The 11,090-nt window shown below is 41.4% G+C and overlaps 1 protein-coding gene across 1 annotated transcript; it reads left to right on the forward strand.

Annotated features, from left to right (window-relative positions):
- The first annotated feature begins 575 nt into the window (after positions 1–575).
- On the forward strand, positions 576–9,252 carry LOC308302833 (serine protease 33). Its single transcript, XM_080747140.1, has 6 exons — positions 576–991; positions 1,949–2,064; positions 3,488–3,567; positions 6,060–6,331; positions 7,436–7,596; positions 8,922–9,252. The coding sequence occupies exons 1-6, from the start codon at positions 946–948 to the stop codon at positions 9,177–9,179; spliced, it is 933 nt and encodes a 310-aa protein (XP_080603266.1). The 5' UTR covers positions 576–945; the 3' UTR covers positions 9,180–9,252.
- The last annotated feature ends 1,838 nt before the right edge of the window (positions 9,253–11,090 follow it).

Below are 11,090 nucleotides of genomic sequence, written 5' to 3' on the forward strand. Positions count from 1 at the left end.
ACTATAGAGGTTGATGTTTCCAAAAACATGTGGGTGTCCAATTCGACAAGTTACACCACCAGTCAGAGCATTTCTGCCACTGCCAGTAGCCTTAAGTAGGGTAGTAGGCCTACCTACACCCTACCGGGAAACGTAAAAGGAGAGGAAAAAAGGAGGGGGGAAAACAGTGGCGTCAGTTCAGAAAAAACTAAGGTATGGCAATATGACTGGTGTCTTGCACGCGGCGTGCAAGACACCAGTCATGTTGCCATACCTTAGCAACAGGCACGATGAAAAGTACATGTTTATTATTTCCCCCTGTAGCAAAGGTATGGCAGCTGCCATAGCTTGCCATACCCAATTGACGCCTCTGGAAGAAAAGAAAAAAAAGAATTGAACAGATTCATTGTAGCCTACCTGGAGCCAGGAGACACCAGGAGCGAACAGCGTCATTCCCAACTTTTCCATTGGCTGAAGCGGGCTGAAGTGGGTTGAACCGTGCGCTCTATTGGTCGCCGACGGGCAGGTAGACAGGTGCGGTGGGGAATGACACTCCTAAAGCTTCTTGATCGCTCCATTTCTCCCGTTACGTGGAACTCCAAACCGGTTCTGTTCTGTGGATGTAGTTCTTTTTTTCTTTGGTAAAAATCCTGTCCAAATCGGGGATTGTAGGCCTGCGCATCGATCTGGCGAAAAAACACCTAAAAGAAACCTACAAAGAGTGTATTTATAGGCCTACTAGACCTTGGCCAGTCGGTCGTATCGTTTGCTGTGTGGAACAAAGTCGCTATTGTTGTGCTGGGGCTGATTTAGATAAGAAGATGACCAGCAAACATTCCGCAGGCTCTCCAAACTAGGGCGAAAGTAAAAAAGTTAAAGTTGGATGCATCTTCTTTAAAAAAAAAATCAAAGTCGCTTGTTGTTATAGGCCTACATTATTTTTGGTAAGGAGGATCGCCCGTTGAAATGCCGTGGAAATCATCCTTTCATGCCTTTTTGTGGTGTGTAACAGGTGAGTTCGGGAATTAAAATGTTGGCCTGTCTATTTCCTTGTGTTTATTGGAGTTTAACGAGGTAGGCCTCAGTGGTCAATAAGTATCCTACATTTACTCAAGTAGGCCTACTGTACTTAGGTGGTCTATAAGTGCACTTTGAGTATTTCCAATTTCCAATACTTTTACTTCTACTCGACTACATCTTGGATCCTAATATTGTACTTATACTCCACTATTATTTGAAAACTTATAGTTACTTGGCAGATATAAATTATAATATTGTAAATCATTCATAAAACATTTTAGCCCTATTTTATACCTAGGCTGTTTGAAAATATGGCAGATCTACAAGCTCACAATGCCTCGCATCATTTTGTACTTTTAGTTTAGCTTTGTAGGCTACATTTTGATGCCAATGCTTTCCTACTTTTACTCAAGTACATTTTGAAATCCAGACTTTTACTAGTAGGCCTATTTCTACATTGCAGTATTGCTATTTTTACTTGTGAGTTTTAAATGTGAGTACTTTTTACACTAAGGCCTACAATAAACCCAACTTCTTCTCACTCAATTCAATTCAATTCAAAGGAGCTTTATCGGCATGAGAAAACATACGTTTACATTGCCAAAGTAAGTATCACAAATACAATAAAAACAGTTGAAAATGGGGAACATATAGCCAGTTGGAGGGGGTACAGCATTGTGTAAACAGAGCTATGTCGCATTGTGACATTTTATATAGGTCTATATACAGGGTACAAATAGCAGCATTATTTTCCTCAAAATGCATTTAAATGTATCAGCTCTGTTTCATACTGTGCAGTAGGTCTAGATGTCAATCCATGGTTTGTAGTCCTTAGGGTGGTTGTGTTTCTAGCCTTCTTTTGTCGCAACAGTTCACAAATCTTGCTGCTGTGTTCACTCACTGACCGGCATGTTACAGTATATCCATCTTTACACATGTTGTACTGTAGGTATATTGGCTGCTTCTTATGCCCAAGAATGTGGCCGACCACCCATCATGGAAAACAGGATCGTGGGAGGAATGGGGGCCTCTGAAGGTGAATGGCCATGGCAGGTGGATATTCAGGTAAACCACTTGGAACTTCAAATGATTTGTCTTTTACAATTATTTTACTCACTGTAGTGGAGTCCGTGGTTCTCACACCTTGTGGGGAATGAATGTATCTGCTGTTTGTTTAGTTTTTTTGTTTCTCTGAGATGCACTGTACAGTTCTGTGTTTTTGTTCCGCTTCCTATCATTTGAATGTTTTTATTGTGTTTGTTCCCGTTGTATGTAAAGCACTTCGTGAGGTCTCTCTGTGATAAGTGCTATACAAATAAAATTTACTTACTTACTTACTTGTCGTGCCAAGGGCCCCCAAATTGATATATATATTTGGCCCCGGACCCCCATTTGCAAAGATGCCCCATAACAGAAGATGTTTACAGATATACAGCAGTTACTCAGCCACATCAATGTTAATTCAACTCTTGAGTGTTCAAATGGAACGGGTCCATTTGGTTCCATTTGTATGCTCTCAGAGTTACAGACCTTAGGATATTTCACTTTCAAAAAAACTTTTGGTCATTTTATCGTCTAATCAGGCTTTTATGAACACCCTGAACAGATTTTGATTTGCTTCATTCAGTATTTAGAAATGTGATGTAAATGTTATCAGGCCCTCCTCCTCCAGGGCTTCTCCCCACACACACCCATTGTAACTTCAAACTCCATTTTAACCATGATAGATTCATTAAAAACACTCATTATGTTTTCTGGTGACTCATACTACCCTCCTAACAATCCATGTTTTTTTTATAAGCTTTTTCATTTATTTTAAATTTTGTATATTATATATATATATATATTTTTTTTTCATTTTCCCAAAGAATTATTAAAAATAACTGAAAAAGAATCTTGAAAAAACACGGCCTGCTCACGTATTAGGAATATGGACCCCACTTTGAGAACGAATGCTGTCGTGTACACACTACACAGTGAAATCCTCAAGTGTTAATGTATCCATTTATAACTCAAATAGTGTAATAAATGTAACCTAACAGAGCAGTGGTTTTGAACCCTTTTCATAGCAAGGCCTGTTATTTATTCTGCATTTGAGCCACGGCACGGACCACCGCTTGATAACATTTAGCCTCTCAGACCCCAAACTTTTGAATATTTTATCGTGTGAGAGGATTTTGCCCACAACTCCATGCTGTTTAGTTTGCTTATATTGATGCTAGTTTGCTTATATACCAAAAGGAGAGAGAACAGGCAAACGTTGATCAAAATAACAATTCTTATACATTCTCCAATTGTGTAGACTTATCGTAAATGAAAGTAACGCAGATGTTTAACAACGGGTCCATTTGGTATTTATTTGACACACAAAAGTTGAAGATCTAAAGGTCCATTTGGTTACCAACTCTCATTTAGCTGGGGACCACCTGGAACCCCCTCAAGGACCACCGCTGTAACTATTTCATTCTCTTTCTCTCTTATTTCCCAGACGACGGAGAGCGGCCATGTATGTGGTGGAACCATAATCACAGAGTCCTGGGTCCTTTCTGCTGCTCATTGCTTTCCAAAGTAGGCTATATTTGTTCCTACTTAATTCATAACAGGACTGTGTTAACCCATTTAGGCCTAGAATTATTGAATGCTTTAACCTGTGAAAAATAGCAGATATACAAGCTCACAGCGTGGCACCGAGTGCCGCGCTGCGAGCTTGTAGATCTGCTATTTTTTGAAAAAGTCGTGAAAATGTGTGCAAAACTTTGAATATATGTATTTTTAAAGCGAACGTTTGTAACTCAAATTTTGCTTCTGGTTGGTCCCTGGAACTAGATATTTTGAGATGGGGATCCGTGGCCAAATAAATATCATTTTGGGGGTCCTTCACATGAAAAAGTTTGAGAACCACTGACATAGTAGTCTCTCAAGAACAGACTAACTGAGCTCCAGTTAAGTGAAAAGGACCTTTTCTTTGACGATGGCTGGCCAGATTGCTGACATTGAATCAAAGGTTTTTCAAAAAACCTTAGAAGGATTCAAAAGACACTTATAGAATCGGGTCAAAATTCAAATTTTCACGATTTTTCAAAAATAGCAGATCTACAAGCTTGCAGCGCAGCACTCGGTGCCGCGCTGTGAGCTTGTATATCTGCTATTTTTCAATAGTTAAAGCATAAAATAATGATACACAATAATGTGTACGGTGGTGGTGGAGACGCATGAAATTCAGAAACCCAACGCCTCATCACACACACCACCTTGTTCATGATAGTCCGAGCGTTTCAGGCAAAAACGTGCACTTTATGAAAGAAGCATGACATTTGGCACACAGTTAGAACATGCCATATGGAACATTTTTGGCTATAGGGGCATCGCAGATTTGAGACAATCAAAGTTGCTCTCATAGACTTTACTATAGAGTAAAAAAAAAAAAAGAAAATGCTTTAAGTAGCATGTGAGGGGTCAAACTAGGTGTTATTCGGGATTTTGGGGGATTCTGAATCCAATGCAAACATTTGTTTTGCACGAAAAACATTCCTTTCCGAGAAACGGCCACCACAAAACTTTGAAAAGTGATGACTCATCACTAAACCATAGTTTTATGGGGTCCGTTTTTAGCCCAAGGAATGTTTTTTCCTGCAAAACAAATGTTTGCATTGGATTCAGAATCCCCCAAAACACCTAGTTTGACCCCTTACATGCTACTTAAAGCATATGTATTTTTGAGCGGTGGTCACACCGTCTCCATAGCGTGGCCGTGTGTGTAGGTATGTATGTTTGTTTGTTTGTATGTGGGTGGGTCTGTATGTAACCTCAAGCCTGTGGTGTAGTACCTTTTATGACCACACATGTTAAGGGAGGGGCGCTGTTTTCAGGCCAGGCCAGGCACACACACACACGCACACACACACACACACACACACACACACACACACACACACAGGGGGAGGGGGGGGGGGGGGTTGGTGGGTAAACCACCGCTCAGTTCACACGGGTGTGATTTTTTGTATTATTTCACATATAGTAAAGTCTATGAGAGCCCAACTTTAATTGGCTCCCACAAGTTTCCCAAGAAAAAACTGCGATGCCCCTATAGCCAAAAATGTTCCATATGGCATTTTCTAACTGTGTTTCATGCTTCTTTCATAAAGTGCACGATTCCATCAAAATACTGCCCGAAACGCCTGGACTATGAGCACAGAGAATCATTTCAGTATCATTTCAGTTCTGGCAATCGTCTTAAAGTGAAATAACTTGTCATATTGTCATTATCATCAACAAAGTGACTTCAGTCCCGTAATATTACTTCAACAAATGCGAGTAACCTCGTTATATACTGTATTTTAATTGCATGCTGTTGTGTCTTCTTTCGCGACTGGGTGGCGACATTTGTCACTCGATTTTCTTGTCACTTAAGTGGCAGCACGTCTTTTGTGTCACTTCAGTAAAAACAAAAACGATGCTTTCAAAACATGGCCACGATGATCAGATTACATCTGAATATGCAAACGGCAGGCTTGCTCTATATACCGGCTGCTCAGCACAAACCCCACACAATAGATCATCGTGGCTTGAGGTAAGCCCATAGCATAGGTTTCACGTTTCAATGTTATCAGGGGCATGTAGAGAGACGGGGGCTGAAATTTCTAAAAGGGCCTTTTGGTGGAAATATCGAATATAGCCGACCTCCAAGCTCAGCCGTCCTCCGAGCTTGGACTGTAGGTTGGCTATTTTCGGTGCGTGATCACCACACTGAACTAAGCATAATCAAGTCAATTCTGGAGATGTGGCGTAACGGCATGGATTTCTACACAGAGATGACAATTATGTTAACATAAGATGCTGCATTCATGTACAGGAGAGTTTGGACAAGGCAATTCTCTTGAATGCTGCCTTCAGTTATGGCATGGAAAGAGGGGCATTTGCATTTCTTTTACCATAGCAAAAAACTGCATTCATGGTCTAGAGAGGGCACTTTTTTACAGACCCCTTTGATGTCTACGTGTGCACGTGCCTGAATGTTAACGTGAGCAGGTTTCATCGGGTCTTCTCTTGTTCTCTTTCAGTCCGTCTGACGTGGGGATGTACACCATCTACGCGGGCCGGCACCTACTGAACGGTTGGAACCCCTACGAGTCGTCCCACCGCGTGTACCGGGTGGTGATTCCGTATGGCTACGTGGAGCCTCACCAGGGCCAGGACATAGCGCTGGTCCAGCTGAGCTCCCCGATAACCTGGTCGGATCGCGTCCGCCCCGTCTGCTTACCCGCCTCCGGGACCCTGTTCCCGGGTGGCATGGAGTGCTTTGTCACGGGCTGGGGACACATTCGAGACCAGGGTGAGGGCTCTCAAATGCAGAGTCGGCACACTTATTTGTCTTCAACGTAGAGTTAAAACTATACAATTATTTGTCTCTTTTTTTTTTAAATGTATAAATGATTGAGAAGCCTGTTCTCTTTAATTAATCAATATATTTACATTTTTCAAATAGATTTGTTTTAAATGCTTGATTTAATTGATTAGTCCAATTAATTGTTGTAAACCTATTTGGACTTCATGGTCAATATGTTGTTTATTTAAAGACAAACTACATAGGATGACTTTTATGTCTCTGAATCAGGGGTCTTCAACAGGGGGTCCGGGACCCCCTAGGGGTCCTCGGAGCTACTACAGGGGGTCCTCCAAATCCATGTGTGATAGAAACCTTTTTTCTCCTTTTTTTTATATTAACAATTTGAACCGTAGCGTCCATATTCTGAGAACCTTAGCCAAAAATGGCAGATCTACAAGCTCACGAGGCGCTTTGAGCTTGTAGATCGGCTATTTTCATCAAAGAGGTTTGGAGTAGAGGGGGAAAAAGAGCAGAGGTTTTTGGTGTTGGTAGATCCAATCAGTGTTTTCGTCGACTAAAACTATGACGAAAAATGGTTGTCGACTGCGTTTCTTTCACTGACGAAAACTAAACGAAAACTAAGCTGTGGTGACTAAAACTAAGACTAAATAAATTGACAATTTTGTCAACAATATAAAAACTAGACTATAACATTAGGGAGGGACTAGTGGAGAAGAGAGTCATTTTATGTTTGGTTGCTCTCAGGTGTTGCATGCTGAAAATAGCCGATCTACAAGCTCACAACGCGTCGCAGCGCGACGCGTTGTGAGCTTGTAGATCGGCTATTTTCAGCACACAACCAAGTGTAAAATCAGTCATTACGATGCCATCAAGGCCTGCCAAAATACATTTCAGTTGGCTAAATCAACTGTAGATTTAGTCGCCTAAATAGTTTTTAATTAGTTGACTAAAATTGGACTAAAACTAATACTTTTCAGGCGACTAAATTATGACTAAAACTAAATGACATTTTATTCAAAAGACTATGACTAAAACTAAATCAAAATGTGCTGTCAAAAACAACACTGTGTCCCATCTCCTTCCTCCTAGTTCCTCTGCCTGGAGTGGGGACCCTGCAAGAAGTCCAGGTGCCAATCATCTCCCGGTCTTCCTGTCAGCAGATGTACCAGCTTCACCCGACGGAGAACGTGGACATTCTATATGACATGATCTGTGCTGGTTTCCAGCAGGGTGGCAAGGACTCCTGCCAGGTACTGTGGTGTGACCCGTTTGTTCTACTTTTTAATGTATTTATTCTCGCATACCAGAACACAAATCGGTATAAATTGGGGCATTCACCAAAGATTCAAATATCAAAGTCACTATTCGACGTTGTTCCCCGAAGTCGAATATTCTCTTTTTTTTTCTTTAAAAATATATATCAGTTTATAAAGCTTGGCTAGATAGGAAGTCATAAGAATGAGTTGTCAATGCCCCTGGTGGATGAATTTGTTAATACCAGGGGGTCTCAAACCTTTTTAGGCCGTGACCCCCAAAATAAACATATTTGAACTGAGGACCCCCCCTGACAAGCACTTGGAATTGTAGGTATTACATTTAATGTGACTCTGTTCCGCAGATAAATATTGTGAAAATAAGCAGATCTACATGCTTGAGCATGTAGATCGGCTATTTTCACAATGTTCGCCTCTTGTACTTAATATTTGACAGTTTGACCAGTCCTGTCGAATATTCGACTGCGACGCGTCGATTTGACAGTTTGACCAGTCCTGTCGAATATTCGACTGCGACGCGTCGTGAGCTTGTATGTCTGCTGTTAACCGGAAGTGTCCCGCAGATAACGCTACACTAAATTCTTGCGGAAACAGGTGGATATATATAAATATTGTTTTGAATAGTTATTCAGAAAACTTGGGTCAGGATTTGGAGGGCGTTTTTAGAATCGTCCCGTAGTCCTATAATGGGTTAAACGAATCTCCCATTTCCACAAATTAACTTTGCCAATTTACCGTATCTTTCTGACGTAACACTGTACATCAGGGGTCTTGAACGTTTTCAGGCCAAGGACCCCTTAGTTGAGAGATGAAGCAGGGACCCCCACAACCTTTTCATAGATTCCATATAGTTTCATCGTTTGACAGCACAATCAGTATATTTTGAATTCATGTAAATTTGTGTTTTCAGATATTTAGATAGATAAGATAGATACTTGAACCGTCAACACCTTGACCTTTCACTCTGTACTTGGTGTGCTCTTTCTTTCCCCTCTACACCAAGCCTTTGCCAAAAATAGCCGATCTACAAGCTCACAACGCCTCGCAGCGCGAGCTTGTAGATCGGCTATTTTTGGCTAAAGCTCTCCGAATATTGACACTAGGGTTCAAGTGGTTAATATAAAAAAGGAGAAAAAAGTTTCTATCTCACAAAGATTTGGAGGACCCCCTGTAGTAACTCTGAGGACCCCATGTTGAAATACCCCTACTGTACATTATTTAGACCGGCTGTTTAGATTTCAGTGCATAGTACTTGTGTAGCTTAGTGACCCGCTGGGATCATTCTCTTCCCCGCTCTCTAGGGGGACTCGGGAGGCCCGCTCGTCTGCCAGATGGTGAACGGGACCTGGGTGCAGGCCGGGGTGGTGAGCTTTGGCGTGGGCTGCGGCGAGGCCAACCAGCCCGGGGTCTACGCCAAGGTGTCCACCTTCTCCAGCTTCATCAGCAGCACGGTACCAGGCATCCGGCTGTACGGCAGCGCCGACCAGATCTGGGCGCCACGGACGTCCGTGTTCGTCGGGTGCGTGTCCAGTTTACTGACGCTGCTGCTACTGAGATAGGATGGAAGCGTTCTGAAAACCCGTCTGGGTTAACATTTAGGCCTAGAATTATTGAACGCTTTAACCAGTGAAAAATAGCAGATATACAAGCTCACAGCGCGGCACCGAGTGCCGCGCTGTGAGCTTGTAGATCTGCTGTTTTAGAAAAAACGTGAAAATTGACCCGTGTCTTTTGAATCCTTCTGAGGTTTTTTGAAAAACCTATGTTTCTATGTCAGCAATCTGGCCAGCCATCGTCAAAGAAAAGGTCCTTTTCAGTTAGCTGGAGCTCAGTTAGTCTGTTCTTGAGAGACTGCTATGTCAGTGGTTCTCAAACCTTTTCATGTGAAGGACCCCCAAAATGACATGTGTTTGGCCACGGACCCCCATCTCAAAATATTTAGTTCCAGGGACCACCCAGAAGCAAAATTTGAGTTACAAATGTTCGCTTTGAAAATGCATATATTCAAAGATTTATAAACATTTTCATGACTTTTTCAAAAATAGCAGATCCACAAGCTCACAGTGCGGCACTCGGTGCCGCGCTGTGAGCTTGTATATCTGCTATTATTCACTGGTTAAAGCATTCCATATTTCTAGGCCTGAATGGGTTAAGTCGTGTATAGATAGAAACCGCACTGTAACAAATGAAGGAGAAAAAAAAGCTGTCTTTTGTATGAGCTGTCTTTTTTTATAAGCTTTGAGCTTTTATGAATTGATAATTGGCTTAGAATTAGCTAATTAGTTTTACTATTTTGTATTTGACATACGCACACAAAGCCATCATGTACATGAAATGAAATCATTTTTTTGTTTTTAGAGACACCTACAGTATATTAAAAAGACACGTGAAATTGATTGACAAGTGTCGACACTGTATGCACACAAAGTAAAGGCATGGGTTGTGGTGCATTGTCCAACTCAAGCTACACATTTACTGCAGATTTCCCTTACACCATGATCACTTGTATGTGGGTGGGTATTGCAGTGTTTCTCAACCTTTTTTCTGCATGGGCACACTTTTTATGTCCCAAGAATCCATGGGCACACCAACATAATACGGAGGTGTAAATATCGTCACTGTCGGGAAGAAACCTTGTATCTCCAAGTTTCAAATTTGTACGTTTCTTCGCAGGGAAAGGCTGTCGCACAACAGTAGTGAAAACAGCCGATCTACAAGCACACAACGCCTCGCACCGCGAGGCGTTGTGTGCTTGTAGATCGGCTGTTTTCACTAGTTTAAATCATTTTTAAAATGATAAATACAATATTGGCTTTCAAACAGTTTCAAGGGGCACACTTGACCCTTCTCAGGGGCACACCAAAGGTCCCCAGGCACAGTGGTTGAGAAACACTGGGGTATTGCACACAGACAATATTCTAGAGGAACCAACTCCTTTTTTCTTCTTTCAGTGCAGTACACTAATTATCTACGTAATCTGATTCATACAGTTGTTCTAAATGGAACAAGAATAGTCAGAAGTACTGACGCCTAAGAGATCATACAAAAAAAGTGAACCCAGGTAATAGTGCCATCTAGTGGCAGTGACCTATGAAAGGTCGTCTATGAAACTTGTGCTTTTAAAATCTTTAACCTGATTTCACAGAATTATAATGTAAATACAATGATACATGTTTTCTGTAATTTAAATAAAATTGTTATTAAATTCAGTTCATTATTTGTTGGATTCAATTCTTACCTTGATTTCAAAACTTAATCCCTATCCTAAAGCAGTGGTTCTCAACCTTTTCAGGCCACGACCCCCAAAATCTTATTTTAGTGAATTTTAACTGGGGACCCCCCACCCCGATGAGCACCAAGAGTTGAGGCATTACATTTTGTATAACACGGTTCTATTGTGAAAAGCAGATCTAAATGCTTGTAAATCGTGTAATTTCACAATTTCTGCCTGTAATATTTGACTATTTGGC

Source organism: Nannobrachium achirus (assembly GCF_963921795.1).
Source record: "Nannobrachium achirus genome assembly, chromosome: 18".
Lineage (NCBI taxonomy): Eukaryota > Metazoa > Chordata > Actinopteri > Myctophiformes > Myctophidae > Nannobrachium > Nannobrachium achirus.

Bases quoted from the DNA above. Each gene is read 5' to 3' on its own strand.
- LOC308302833 (XM_080747140.1), top strand. From the start codon at position 946: ATGCCGTGGAAATCATCCTTTCATGCCTTTTTGTGGTGTGTAACAG. The intron at 992-1,948 runs GTGAGTTCGGGA...GTTGTACTGTAG, and splicing joins CTTTTTGTGGTGTGTAACAG to GTATATTGGCTGCTTCTTAT. The intron at 2,065-3,487 runs GTAAACCACTTG...CTTATTTCCCAG, and splicing joins CATGGCAGGTGGATATTCAG to ACGACGGAGAGCGGCCATGT.